General features: G+C 38.7%; 1 protein-coding gene across 1 annotated transcript in view; it reads right to left on the reverse strand.

Annotated features, from left to right (window-relative positions):
- notch2 (notch receptor 2) overlaps positions 1-13,550 on the reverse strand; it is a 38,772-nt gene extending 25,222 nt beyond the window's left edge. Inside the window, exons 1-2 of the mRNA XM_079467946.1 lie at positions 13,195-13,550; positions 4,011-4,092 (exon numbers count right to left, since the gene is read on the reverse strand). Coding sequence (XP_079324072.1) covers positions 4,011-4,092; positions 13,195-13,267 — 155 coding nt within the window. The 5' untranslated portion in view covers positions 13,268-13,550. The remainder of the gene's footprint in view (positions 1-4,010; positions 4,093-13,194) is intronic.
- Positions 13,551-16,050: the final 2,500 nt, after the last annotated feature.

Raw genomic sequence — 16,050 nt, forward strand, 5'->3', positions numbered from 1 at the left:
TTGAGGTCCTAGGCCAGGGTTCCTCAATTAGTTTTCACCAAGGGCCAAATTCTACTAACAATAGCAAGTCAAGGGCCACCGACTATAATTGGATAACTACAATGTTTGTTCTGCTATTATTATTATTATTGTCATTATTATTATTATTATTTTTTTTTACAGTTGTTTATTTGTTTTAAAAAAAATCACAATATAAATATGTTTTTATTAGTTCTATTTCCTCAGTTTTGATAAAACAGTAACATTATATTCACAAACTCTCTTCAGCACACGACGAGCTCGGAAACGACGATGTGGCAGACTCGAGCTCTCGCGAACAAAGTTTACCAGCCTCATGACTGCATCCATCGTCTCTTTCATTTTTCAACACCGATTTATGAAGCTAGTGCTTATCAGGCCTTTTTGATGTCCAACCATTGAGGGAGCCCCGTCAGTAATGACAGAAACAACTTTGCTCAAATCTAATTCATTATTTTTAAAGAACTCCGTTAGTTCATAAAAAAGTATTTCACCGGTTGTGCGGCCATGCATCGGCAGCAAACAAAGCAGCTCTTCGCGGAAATCCTTCCCATAAAAAAAATCGGACAAACACCGCTGTGCAATGTCGGTTAGTTCGCGAGACGAGTCTATTGCGAGTGATATGGCTTCTGCTTTCTTTATGTCTTATAACAGATTAGACAGGCACTCACCCGCCAATGGCTCCACTCTTCTTGTTGCTGTGCAATCAGATAATGGAACCTGCTCCGTTACCATTTTCTTTATTTTCGCGTCGTGATTTAGAAGTTTATCCACCATGTCAGTTGCACAGGTTTTAATTAATTCGGCGTCAGTGAACGGTTTTTTGGCCTTTGCCAGGTTCCAAGCCACACGTAAGAATGCTGCGGTTACAGGCTTTCAGAATGTTCCGGATAACTGCATTTGAAATTTCTGCGCAATGCCCCGAAATGCCGTTTCAAGTTATCATTCTTGCAGACCGCCACGGTCTTGTGCATAATAAACACGTTGGCTTTGCATTGTGGTGGTCAGGCAAAATAAAACAAAACTGTTAAGTCCATTGTTTTAAATATTCTGTGTCTACCTTTCTCTTTTTTACAATCGCCATGATTTCGCTGTCAACCCTTGTCACTAGCTGTCAATGAACCTGCGCCGTTTGCATTTTCGCGCCAGCATTGTGATTGGCTGATGGAGTACCGCGAGAGCTATGTGAGATCAGAGTGCTTCGTGTGTTTTCGTGCGGTGTTGTCATGCCAACCCAAATGAAACTGAATACACTTTTAGTGCATCAAGCAGGCCAAAAAAAATCATTTGCGGGCCGGATGTGGCCCGTGGGCCGCCTATTGAAGAGCCCTGTCCTAGGCCATTGAACGATTAATATACCAGTAATAATACTAAAAAATCTATCCTATATATAACTTGTAGCCAGTTTAAAGACCTGAGGACTGGTGTGATATGTTCATATTTTCTGGTTCTGCTCAGAATTCTTCCCGCAGCGTTCTGTATGAGCTGCATCTGGTCTTTTTGGGGAGGCCAGTTAGGAGTCCATTACACTAATCCACCCTGCTGGTGATGAAAGCATGCACAATTTTCTCTAAGTCTTGACTGGAAACAAAGGATCTAATTCTTGCAATATTTTTCAGATGATAATATGCTGATTTAGTTATTGCTTTGACATGGATACTGAAGCTAATGTCTCACTCGAGAGACACTCCGAGATTCCTGACTTGATTTTTAGTTGTTTGACCTTTAGAGTGAAGGTACGCGTTACCTTGAGAACTTCATCTTTATATCCAAACGCAATGACTTCAGTTTTGTCTTTGTTTAACTGAAGAAAGTTTTGGCACATCCAACTATTTATTTCATCAATGCATTGTATCACAGGCAGTTTCTGCCAGTCTCTCATTAATCTTGAGTGTCTATACAGTAGTATTGCATACGTCGTATTTTGGAGGAGTATTTAGTTTGATACATTTATAAAACAGAGATATTTTTAACACTGGGAACGCAATTTCCAAATCGCATTGCCGTGCTTTTCCGGTTGGAGTGCTGGGGGAGTGCATCAAGTACAGAAATTCTACGTCATACGTCCATCTCGTTTTTTTAACAAGTTAACATACCATGTTAAGCATGAGAAGCCAGCACGTTTAACAGAGCAAAGAAGTCAGAATGCATGACATAGCATGATACCCCGATCTTTAATCTGACTCATATTTATAAATCAAAACAGGTGCTAAAAGTCTAAGCAGTGACTCACTTTCTTTCCTTGTAATTTGTTTTGTGAAAAACACAGAAAAGCCAATGTTGCAAATTACCAGAATAAGGAAACAATTTCCTAGAAGCTGAGGAATTCCACAGATATCACAAATAATTTCAGAATGTTTTTATCTTAAACGTGATGCTGAGGTTAGCTATCTGTGCATTCCTGTCCCGATTCACAGAAAGACCTTGTGGTTTCAATTTCCGGATGCCGTGTTTCGAGATGCAGTGGTATGGATGTCCTTACTGTAACCCAAACCCACAATGCACAAGGCAATTTTCAAGGTAAAAAAGAAAAGAGGAATTTGTAAAATATGTTTCAATGTCTGTAGATTGTAGGAAGAGGATTTCTTCAGTACTGAGAAAACTGACTCTCTGTGTTTCACAAGCCTTCGAAATGTAACATGATAGGTTTACATGAATGTTTATTTTGGGCAATGTGATAAATGTAACCTTCAATCATACATCAGAAAAAGCACAATTACAAGCTGGGATGTGCCACAAGTAGTGTTCAACTACACCAACAGTAAAGGGAAACTTGTGTGTGAGTTCAACTCTGGAACCACAAGAACTGGATGCATTTTACCGTTTTTCCACTCCAGCTGCTACTGCTCTTTTTGAATCCGCTTTGCATAGTTTTTCCTACACTCAGAGCCGGTTTTAAATGCACCATACACACATAAAAAGCAATCATTGAACCCATACTTCTCAATGCATTGTGGGAGCAAAGGATATTTGGCAATATTTGCAACTCAGTAATATTTGGAAATTAGGGTATTTACAGGAATCATGACTTCATTGCCACTTCAAGGTTTAACCGGTTACATTGCGAACACTTAGACTAACATTAGCTATATCCTGATTGTAAGATAGCTCAACTAAACAGTCTTAGTTTGAAATAACTCCTTAGTAATGCAACATAATTCAGAAGGGTGGGAACAAAGCACATGAGATTTAATTGAGTGACAATCCCAAAGCAGGGTTTATTAGAAAATATGGGTTGAACAACCTCAGATGTTTTGAAGTCTATTATGTGATAAAAGTCACGTCGACTAGTCGATGGTGTCATAAATGAATAAAATAAGAGCTAGGGAATGTTCTGCAAAACGATTTGATGGGTGGTCAAAAAGTCTAATGACCCATGATTAGTCAACATCAAGCTTTAAATGTCGTGCAACCCCTATTAACAGAAATCAGCTATGTGGCAAGCACTTAGCATGTGGGACCGGACAGTGTTGAGCCCATCGAGGCTACACTTATCGCCTTCCGACACACAGAGCAGTACAACTCACGGTTATTCCCAGAGACGCCCCTCAACCATGGCTCCATCTCCTTATCTTCCAACCATTTGCACAAAAACGTGCATTTCCCCATTAGTCAACGATGTTAATGGACCTCCCACTACATTCGCCTACACAATGATTAAATTCAGGCAAACTTTAGCATATGACCTCTTCCGACAAATATGAAAAGATGATACACAATGTAATACCTTGAAAATAGCATTTAAGACTTTTTAATACTTTTTAAGGACCTTAATTTTCTCTATTGATTTATCAACTTTTAATTATTTTTAAGACCCCACGGACACCCTGGAAATTAGAGACCAAATTTCATTATTTTTGTGGAGAAATTAAATTAGGCAACGCAGCGTTGTGACAAACATCCTCCCTGCTGGACTGTTCAAGTTCCCCTTGAGGGCTTTCTCTCATCAAGTTTTTAGAGGAGATTCAGACTCGGTGGAATTTAACTCTTACCTGCAGTAGCCTGTTCCATTTTGGAAGGTGACACAGGTAGCATTGTTCACACAAGGCTTCACAGGATCCACACACTGCAGAGCTGTGAAGGAATATGAAGACAAGGACAAGATTAGGACTGCCCCAGTTGAGACAACATCAGTGACTTTTATACAATATTACTCATTTATATTAACAAACAATATTAAGTTTTTACTACTTAATACCACTAAAACAAAATTTGCTATTCATATTTATTTAGCTGTTACTGAAGTACACAAGTGACAAGGTGGTAATCATGGATTTTGAGTAGGTCCTATCGCTCTTTATTTTCCATTACAAAAACACTTTTACTGCTGCGGCCCTTTTGGTATATTTGATTGTATTTTGAGCGAGCAGCACATCAAAACTACATCGCTCCAGTGCCACGGGGCTTAGAAATATGTAAAAATGCATTTTGTTTCATTGCAGCTATTAACACAGCGTCACTTTACAGAGACAAAGAGAGAGACTGAAGTAGTGCTACAGTAGTGTTGATTCACTTGTTATTAAGTAATCATGAAAGCTGCACTATTAATTCATACTGTTTTGTTTCATACATTCTTAGAATTATTTTCCCCCAATTTGTATAATAAGAGAACTCAAATAAGAGAACTCAAAATCAATCGATGACTACTTAGTTACCCATTTAGTACTTCATGTGCAAAAAAGACAGTTATGACTGATACCAAAATAATCCCAATTAAAAGAACCAGTTAACTGTATTACAAGCACATAAAAAAATTAAGGTTATTTTTCTGAGGTCACAAAGCGGAGAATAAAAAAGCCTTTGCAAACTCCACAGCACTCCCTCTGATTCAAACACTACAGGTGATGGAGCTGTCAGGGAAAGAGGTGCCAGATAGAGGCATGAAACAATAACCCTTTATAGTAGTGATCAAACCAGACAGTGAATTTAAAATGGAAAGTCCGACTCCAGACTGATCAAAAACTTTCACTCATTTCCTCTCAAAACACAGGAAGCATGTGGACGTCACAGTTTAAGCAAACAAGGACGGCGCAAAGCCCAACATTTTGCTATAATCTAAATTGGTATGCATTTTAGTAAGTCAACTCTTTAAACACATAGTCTAGATGTTTTCTGGTTTTGATAAATCTATAAAGCCGATTTAATGACATCAGAAGCACATTTCTGTAAATAGAAGCAGGTTGCAGAGCACACTTCCCTCAGAGACACTGGGTGGCAGGTCATATGATTTCAAAGCAGTGCTGAGGAACACACTACTATAGCTCAAGACAGGAAGTGTATTGAGTGCTAATACTGACTTCCTGCACTCTGACCAGTGTGCAAGAAGTCTCAAAATATATGATTAGGTTTATTTAAAGCTACAATAAACCTTATTTAACAATGTTGTCATTTTCCACCGTGCTGAAGACTAGTTTTTTGGTGTAAGACACCCAAGTGTTTTTAAAGAACTGTACCAGGGCCCAAAGTTAAAGAGATTTGGGGCATTTATGTTAAGCCCGTCTTTAGCAGTTGGCTTTGTGCCCAGGCTGTGCAGGCACTTTCTCCGCACTCTTGCACACAGTGTCATAAAACTCAAACCATACACAAAAGCATACCGCACCCAGATATAATACAAAATACATATTGAACATGAACCACTTAAGACCAGGATATGGGGGTTGAACGGTGGCATATGTGGTCTTGCCAAACAACTCCTGTATTTGAACTATGATTCCCCTGGAAAAAACTGTGGCGCTATCAAAACATTGCCATGTTTATTTGAAAATCAGAGCAGATAGGGGATACAATCCGTAAAACTGTATAAAATGTGGCAATGCCAGCAGTGCTTAAATGACCCGACGTCCATTGAAACTCAAGTGTTTCCCCTACCATTACCTTAGGGGGGTGCAACGCCTCTCCAATAGCAACCCCCTACCCCCATTGAAGGTCAAGTTAAATTATATTTTCTATATAGCGCCAGATCACAAGAGAAGTCATTTAAGGTTACCTTTCCAATAGAACATGTCTATTCATTGTTCTTTTATTAAACAAACTAAATAGCATCATTATATTTATCTTATTTACACGGCAGCATGTCATTTCTGTTTCTACATGATTGCGCGTTTACAATTCTCCTCTGTTCTTCGCCTGATATGCAAAAGCACACAGACACGTGCGCACATACACAGGTAAGCACACTCCCACCAGTGGACAGAGAGTATGTGTCTATAAATATGCCGCGTCAACCACCTGAAAAGCAGATACAAATATTTACGCTCCCAAGGTGGTGAAAATGGCATCATTGCTCTACAGAAAAGACGCACACCCTGCCCCTAACAAGCAGCAACAGACAGTTCAGTCACCACCGGATTACAGGTGTTCACCTATCTTGGCTTTGTTCCATCCGGACCGCGCGACATAATGAACCTACAAAACAACAGCCTATTTATGTCGTTTAAATTGAGCAACATAACTGTTGGTAACTTTGTAAGTACTTCTGCTCATGATAAATTCATTTGAGTTGTTACATTTTGTTATTATAGACCACTAGGACTATAGACACTTTAGCACCTAAAAGCCTACAACAAATTTTCTCAGTCAAGATATTTTATACATACTGTGGGAAACCAATATATGTAAACTTTATATATATATATCAGTGTTTCCCTTAACATTACCTTAGGGGGCACCCCGCCCCTCCAACGGCACTCCCCACCCGCTTGTAGGTCAAGTTCATTTCTTATGTAGCGTCAGATCACAAGAGAAGTAATTTAAGGTTACCTTTTCTATATAACATGTCTATACCGTGTTCTCGTATTAAATCTACTAAATAGCATTATGTTATTTATCTTATTTACTTGGTGGCAAAGCAACAGTCCAGTTACCACAGGATGACAGGTTTTCACCCAGTTTATCCTTCGTTCCGTCCGGACTGCAATGTACATAACTGAGATGTGCACATCACGCGCACTCATGGACATTTATGTTGATTATATTTTTCCGCTATATCTTCAAATATCTTTATTTAGTGCCACACGCCCTTCATTTGAACACATTCCACTCCGTGAGCGCTGCTTGTCCCACCAAAGAAAGGTCGCATATAAATATCTGCAGTAGTAAACGAAAATGCAGCAGTAATTAAGTATGTTTAGCTGTCAGTCAGTTTACTGTTTGCTGTATACTGTAGGTTTGAGACATATGAATGTATGTACTGTATGTACATTTGTATCTACATATAGCAGTTGTTACATTTTGTTGTTAAATATTGATAATTAGAAAATGTATTGTCTGGACCTCCACTGCAAAGAAAATATTAGAGACCGCCCCCAAACCCTTAAACCTACGGGGGACCACTGAAAACTTAATAATAATAATTAATAATAAATAGTAATATTATTGAATAATACAATTAATCACTATAAATATTTAAGCCAATTAAGAAATTTCCCTTACAGTTCCTAATAAAAAACATTCACACAATATTTAATTGCCTGTCAAACACTAAACACTAACTTTATTTTGAAGCATTTTTTGTTTTGCAGCCTGGGCACCTTGATACCCCTACCGGGGGGATAGTAATCAAATAATGTTTTTATATTCATATATACAGTAATTATGTTCCATTGTTAAAGGTTATGCTTTTACTTGATGATCAGTTGCAAAAATGCCAACTTGATTCAATACCGTACAAAAACTAAACACATAAAAGTGCAGGGGGTGAATTATTTCTATAAGCACTGTATTTAGAGTTGTGGCAGGTATCTAATGCCCTGGGAGGTCAAAACTTTAACAGAAGAAAGTGTTTGGCTGCACCCATCTCTGGCAGGAGCCAGGGACTGTGGTGGGAAATATTTGGGAGAAGTGGGTAAGCTGAGTGTGAAATTGAGCTTTCACAGTGATTTAAGAGGCGAGAGGAGGGGAGCTGGAGTGCCCGAGATGTAAGAAGAAAGAATAGAAGAGCAGGAGTCAAGTGTGCTCAAGAGGTAGAAGCAATAATGGAGGACAGAATGAGAGAAAGTAAAAGACAACAGGGTTGGGACCTACTGAAATACTGAATGTGCATTCAAAAAAAGATATTTTAAATAAGGTTTCTATACAAGAATCCCCTCCTTATCAAGACATTTGATAAAATTGACAAAGTAAAATTGTTTCCTTTTCAGAAAATACATTAGATTCATGTTGGTCTCTTTCACACACAACCTATTATTTAACTGTAATAAACAATATAAAATATAGCAATATAGTCCCTTTCACAATACTAGTAGTACAAACTAGTTTCAGTACCTGTGTGTTGTCACCTCAGTTACATTTAGTCATTTAGCAGACGCTTTTATCCAAAGCGAATTACAAAGAGTTCGGGGAGCAATAAGCGATATGTCATAACAGAGCAATAGTACATTAGGTGCTAATACAAAGTTACTAGTTTAAACAAAAGCTATACCACTACCTGTTGAGAGAAGAGGGTTCGTGCACCTTTTTTTCAACTGAAGTTAAGGGTGAGTCATGCACAGAGGAAGGCTTGGCCTGACTGGTCTGACAAGCTTTCCATATGCTCTATCAAACCACCAAAGGAAGAGATCATTCAGGATTTGGGGACGGACTGTCATGAATTAACACTTAATCACTCCTAATGCAGCTGTTCCCATTCAGTTTCAGCCCTACCAAAAGCAAACTGTAAATCCTCTCACTTCTCAATTCTTCTTCACTCATGAACATGTAAACGTGTGTTAAAGGATCTGACAACTGTACAACCAGCTTAATCCAGCTGAAAGCCTGCACACGTATATATGTATTCTAGCCGAAAGTCAACAAAAATAATTTCCCTGATCTATGATCATGCTTTATACTACACCTAATTTGCAATAATATAAAAGAAGGGTAGAAGTTCTAACACATGTGGGCTGATCTGTTTACTTAAGAGCCAACTCTTTCACGCAAATGAGAAACCACATTTATGAGACCCAGGCTTTCCTTAAGGTGTGAAGAAGAGAAGTGACAAATTTGGCAAATGTGAGGACAAGGTGAAAAAGAGAAGAAAAACCTAATGAGAAATAAGCAGGGGGTAAGACGCAAAACAATAAAGCGAAGTGAAATTAACGTTTTTGCATCTGCTGTTAAACTTAATCTTTTCAGGAGAAGGAATTAACATTGATTTGTTAAAAAGAAACATTACCTCTGCCCTTTTGTTCTCAATTCTCAAATCCCATCTTTAATTCTCTCTAAACAGATGGAGGACAGACACAGAGATGTGGATGTCGTTAGACAGGGAGTGGCGAAATGGAAAAACAATAAGATGGAGAATAGGAAAAGATGTAGGAAGTGATAAAAGGAGGAGAGGTGGATCGTGTGATGATGGGAGTGAGGGCTGATCCCCGTTGATGAGCACATGAAGGTGGGGAGCTCCAAAACGGGGAGAGACTCCAGGGACCCGTAACACAATATACTTCACTAGTTCACTTGAGTACCTCTCATTCCCTTAAAATTAGTTTTTATTTCCTGTCTGTAGCCTGTGTTCTCATTCTCCATATCTTGTTCTTTCAGATGGTGCTCTGAACTCAACTCCAACAACAGATCTGAAAAAGTGATTGTGACTCTTCCAGCCCCCAAAATCAGATTTATGACTCAATGTGTGTGTCTTTGTACACCCAAGCACCCAAGTAATTACATTGTGCATGTGTGTATTTTTTGGCACTGATTGTTTATCTGTATGTCCTTAAGCCAAATAAAACCTGCCTTCAATCAAAAAAGCAGTCCCATGACCTTTTATCCTCACAAAATGCTGGAATGAGATTAGGAACTCTCTAAACTATATTCAGGGACTTATAAAAACAGTTTTGAACACAAAATCTGCATTGAATTAGCTGGTAGGCGTTGCTGATTTTAGGAAATTCCACAGATAGTCAACAGCACATAAAGTACATTTTGATATCAGTAGCACATATGCAAATCGCATTAAAAATATTTCGATGCATCTTTAACCAAGCCCGCTGGAAGTTTTACAAAGAAAATAAGGTCAACATCAAGGAGTGTTTCCAAATCAAATTTGTTTCTCCTAGTTTCAGATGGGATTCAGATGGCACTATAGCGTCAGAGCTTTTGTACAGTGCAGCTGTCTCACAGCTGTAGTCCTTGTTGCCTGCACGCCTGTTTGAAAGCGCTGCCTCATCCACGCGACCAAACCCAGAGCCCAAGGGAGATTTGTGCTCGTGTGTGTGTCTCTCTTTCTGGTGCTAATAGCTGCTGAGAGAGATGGGGAAGTAATTATGAGAGTCTGACGGGGCTGGGTTGAGTGGAAAGTGCTCAAGAGTCATAAGAGATTTGTCGGCATTGGACTACATCCATGCTGGACAGTAGAAGGAAGTTGTTCAAGCTGAGTGAGGAAGTAACCCCATTTCCTGACATTTTTGTAAATACAACAAGTGCTCTCTATTCCGCTAAACGTTGACATGGATGGCAACAAACGATAACCCCTCTGCCAAACCCAATCTCTAATGAGACGCGGTCCTAAATGCATGCTGAATTGATAATCTAAATACATAGGGTGGTTTTCAGCAGTGCTCATTAAATTCGTATGTCATGTGGGATTGGAGAGCACAATGGTAATTTAATGATAGACTGTGTCAAGTTTGGGAGGAAACCTAGCTAATTATGAAGAACAAAAACAACATTCCAAAGAAAGTTTCTCAGACAAACCCTCAGAGCTGGCTGTGTACAAAGCCATCAGACAGAAAACTTTCACTTCTTAACCCCAGTCTCTATTACGTGCAAAGGAGATTTTAAATGTCAGGAGGATGTTAATTCATATTACTACATCAACGGCACAAAGAAGGAAATGAGGCTGTATAACATGGGACTGTGCTCAGATCAGGGGCCTCATTTCTCAAATGTTGCATCGAAACTGTCCTAAATTTGGTTTTACGTTCATTTCTAGAAGAAAACGCATGTACACCTCTCTATCAGATGTGACATCTATAATCGCAAATGAGTGTGAAGTTACATGTAGGTGAACAGTTTCAGATCTCCGCCTTTCAAAGATGTCTAATTATTGTCATTGATATATGTAAGAGCACCTGTCTTGCAGCAGCAAGAATGACAGCACTCGGATAAGCAAAAGTGCATAGTTCTGCTCAGGTTTATAAATATGAACGTTGACGTGGATTTTTGCGTACGCACGTTTTATAAATGAGGCCCAAGGTTTGTAAAGTTTGTATGCATACACACACTTGCCCTGTGCATATGGTTGTGTTGCACTGGTGACTTGGTTTAGTAGCCTAAGGCAGGAATGCAGAATGTCTTAATTTCTACATTTTTAGCCTGCTCTGCAGTGAAGCATAAAGGTTTTTAATCCATAGATTTTAAAAGCTTGAGTATCTCACTATTTTCTGACTTAGTGTTGGAGTTAAATCCAGTCCAGGTATGGAAATTGAATGTTTAAATGGGACAATCGTTTTAGGGTTCGTTTATGCAAGCAACCAAGCTCACTGATCCAGGCTACATATAATACTGACCGACATAGTAAGAATCACACTCACATGGACATCGCATAGAAAATATATTAAATTATGAACATATCACCACAACACAGATCATTGCTCTGCGACCCTGTCGAACCCTCCACCCCACCAGCTTGCTCGATGTGGGCATTCCAAAGATATGCACAACCGTAGGCCATTTCATAAGCAACCCGTTGTGTTCTGAGAAATGGGAGCTTGCCAAACATAAATCACATTTCACACCAGAGAGCAGGAGCGGGTCAGAACCACGCAGCTCGCAGGCGGAAACAATAGGCCAACTTCTCACAAAACGTGCTGCAACGGCTGACGTGAACAAATACATGCAGCTGGTAGCAACCTACACAACTGAGGCAATGCAATGTCGTGTGCCAGCAAAGAAAGGAGGAATCAATCCCACCCCAAGGAGTGACATTCAATCCAGAGAAAAAAGAAACATAATCTGTCAGACACAATGGGCAAGCTCAGCGTTGTGAAAATCAGTGCATCCACAGGGAAATGTGCGTCTGTGTGTGTATAAGGGAGGAAAAGAGGGGGAGAGAGAGTAAATGATAAAGGCAAGGGAGAGAGAGTGGAATGCGAAACACCAACAGTAACATTCCAATCGCTTCTTGCAGAGCCTGCAGTCGTTTTATATTGTCTTGTTTTCTTTTGTAAGGCTCAATTTTGGAGGGACCAGGTCTGACTAAAGCATGTGGAATAGGAGACATATGTGACCTTATTCAAGTCTTTAATGCAACAACTGGCACCCTTTGTGTGTGAAACCTGCTGAGCTGCTCAGCATAAATAAACAGGCGTCAGATGGAAAACTCGTTGGCCCTGCTGAAACCATGGATGCAACCATTCTGTCTTTTGGGTTTTACCTTCGTCTTTCAACAAACATTGAAAAATCACGATTCTCTCACACAAATACACAGCCCAAACAAATGGGTAAACCCTTCCTTTTAAAAAAACAAAACTTCATTTTGATTACGTGCTATTTTTAGCTTTGCTTCTCGAGTTGAAGACGCATTTCACGTTTTCACTATTGCTAGAAAGCTACACATGCTAAAAAGTGCCTCATATTTCCCCCTCAGCAGAGTCCATTTTGAATTCGCCTCTGCTGCTGAATACATCACATCTGGGCAGCGGTGCCACAGACGAAAGCTACACTCAAAATAAAAATTTAAGTCAATTGAAAAGCTCATATATTATACACAAACCATGTCATTTATAAAAAAAACACATTATTCAATTTTGAAAGGTTAAATAAAGAGGTTTTTAAACCAGAATTCTGCTAACAAGTGACTACAGTTTCTATTGCCAGTTTTGAAGTATTACAAATACAATGGTAATAGTTACTAACTTATAGTAAGACAATTATAAACCAGTGGTTACTATGGTTTGAATACGAATACCACATGCCACACCATTTTCGTAAGGATGTTTTCAGGCGAGCTTGCAACAGTTGCAACTGACTCGTCAACTTACGGTAAAAGAGACACAAAAGCAATGACATCTATCAGAAGCGATCTGATATCAAATATGAGCAGTCACACGCCATTCGAGGTCGAGCAGAACTTAAACATGTCCACTGATGCTTCAGACATCCGTACAGACATCCGTACAGATGCGCACTCGCGGCGAATGACTTTTTAAACGAACAAAAAAAGTATTATTATATACTGTTAAATGTTAAAGTACTTACCGTATGACAATGTAAGGCAACAAATAACTAGGAGGATGACTTTGCCCGAAGAAACACCGGGTAATTGGCCCATATTCTTTGTAAAATCCACATAGAGTCGCCAGCGCGAGGCTGTGCTCCGTCTCAGGTTAAAGCGCAAGAATCTATAAATTCAAGCGACCACGAGTCGAAAAGCGAACAACACTCGATAGAAGAGATGTTTTTTATCCCGTCAGAATCTGTCGTTTGACCATATATATCCGTATATTTCTGTCTTCGTTTGAAAGGTCTTTTTTCGTCTAGCTGCGCGGTGATCAAACTTTCTCAACTTCTCTTCTTTTCGTCCCTGTCACTGATCGCAGACAGTGTTCTTCCGCAAACCCTACGGGTGGATCTATATTTGACACTACCTACATAAATTTAACAACGTTTGTTGTTTACTTACAACAAAAAACACAGCTCACGTTAAAACAATTAACCTTTATATTTTTTACTGAGAATGCGTTTTAGATAAATGGCAAGAAAATCTTCCAAAACAGGTTCTTTAACTTTCCGTGGCGGAGGAATTTACTTGCACGTATTCTCGACTCCGCAAAGCAGAGTATGACTCAAATTTAACCCGTTCATACTTTTTCCTCTCCACCCGCTGACGTTATTTTTTCGAATATCCACCCTTTTCCATGGGGTTTTGATTTATCCTGCAGTTTATTGTCTTTCACGATAAAAGTATGGCAGAAAAAAAAGTTTTTTTCGTTAAAACCTTTAAATGGCCAGGACCTACATATTCTCCTGAGATATAGGCTACATTAATTGATCTGTGTATATAAGTATTCATTCTAATAAATGAATCACTACCCAATTTAAAAAAGAATTTCGATGGCACATTAAAAGCACAGATGTTTTAACATTCTCACAACGAAAATGTGTATATCATTGAAAGCATTCAGCACACCTTTGTCCTAACAACAATGATCAAACAGCTATTGTGACCGGATGACATTGTGCTCTACTTGTGTCCTCCACTTGTGTCCTGCAATCCAATTCTTTCCACCACATCAAAACATAACAACACAATATATGATATGACTCAGGTACTGATCTACCTAGAGATCATCAATGATGTTTTAGAGGGACTCCATTGTTTAAAATGTTGCAATAATAGGCTCCGACTTTAAAGGCAAAGTAAACAAATCAACCCTCCTGTGTTTTCCTGTGAAAGACTACATTGAAAAGAACAAATTAACCCTCCCAGTTTCCCTGCAGGGGGTCATGCTTTGGTTGGCTATTTTTAAACGCTCTACCCTTAGACCCTTCTCCAGATTTTGTTTAATGCCAGTTTTTCAGACCCAAGTGATTTAGTCTCATTTTGTAAACAAGGATGAGACATCTTTAGATATATGGTGTGATATTACTGTTCTGTAAGTATTGTAAATATCAAGGGATTAATTATTCAAACTACAGTTGGATTAAGAAAAACTTTGCCTGACATTATACTATAAATTCTTACCCGTAAGGCAAATTTTAGGCAAATACTTCATCTTTTGAATATATCGTTTTATGTAGTCAAATGTACAGTATTTTAGAGATTAACAGTGCAAAATTATTACTAATTTACATTTGTAATAATTGCTGGAATCTCCCCAAAAGACCATATAAAAACTTTATCTTTTGGGTGTGCCATCTTTACCACTCAGCTCTGATAAAACTCATTTTTAAAGTGTACATGAACTAATACATTTATTGTTATATCAGAAAAAAATTTAACAGTTAAATCTTGAACAATACAGAGACCGGAAAGGAGTTACACTACAAATGTTTGTGCATAAAAAATACAGATAAAACATTGATACAATCTTGCACGCGTCACAGAACTGACCACAGTTTTGAGTTGTGCACGGGTATTTCAGTTTCATGATGAGCGAGACCCGCTTGCCATCAAGATTATTTGTGCTGCGCTGGCTTGCTTTTGCGATAGTAACGTTTAGGTGTGTCTGTTTGTTCATGGCATTTCAGTGATGGATGCTATACGGTGGATATAAAGCTGGATTTGGAGATCGTTTGAAACTGATAGATGTTTTAGCCCCAGTGTTAAAAGATGCCTAAAACGATGTATGCAATACTGTATAGGCATTTAAGATTAATATAAAATATTTATTTCACTTAAATGAAAATATTTTCTTGCACCCTTTCAGAATGGAAACAAAAAAATTTCAGTGTAAACCAAGAACTCGTGCCAGGCCTGCAAATAAACATATCTGCATAAACGAATGTACCAATGACAGGTCACAGGTCACATGGTGAATACTAAGACAATTTTTTAATGGCCTGCCATCTAGAAGGTGATTTATCCTAGTAAGTATACATGTCAAAGTGGCCAGATAAAACAGTGATATATGATGTGAGATGGTGGCATCAGAAGAGTGATTGCCTCATCATTGGTCACCTACCCCCCCAGTCCATGCTTATATTTACCGTGGGAAACTGTCACATAGCTACAGATACAATTTTTACAATAAAACCGTCTTGACATTCGAGGAGGAAGCTGCCAGTTTTTATAATAGATAGATAGATATAGATAGATAGATAGATATAGATAGATAGATAGATAGATAGATAGATAGATAGATAGATAGATAGATAGATAGATAGATAGATAGATAGATAGATAGATAGATAGATAGATAGATAGATAGATAGATTACATTCCCTATCTTTTAACCTATTAAATTAAAATGAGGGAGGGGCACAGGAAGTGAGGGGTATATTTAGTGGTGGAATATCTCTCTCCCCATGACCTCTATAAACTTCCTCATTACATGATCTCGATGGCCCTGCAAAAAGTACAGCAGTGGCTGTAACAAGAGATAGTGTTGGGCA

The sequence above is a fragment of the Barbatula barbatula genome, assembly GCF_947034865.1.
Source record: "Barbatula barbatula genome assembly, chromosome: 11".
NCBI classification, from domain to species: domain Eukaryota; kingdom Metazoa; phylum Chordata; class Actinopteri; order Cypriniformes; family Nemacheilidae; genus Barbatula; species Barbatula barbatula.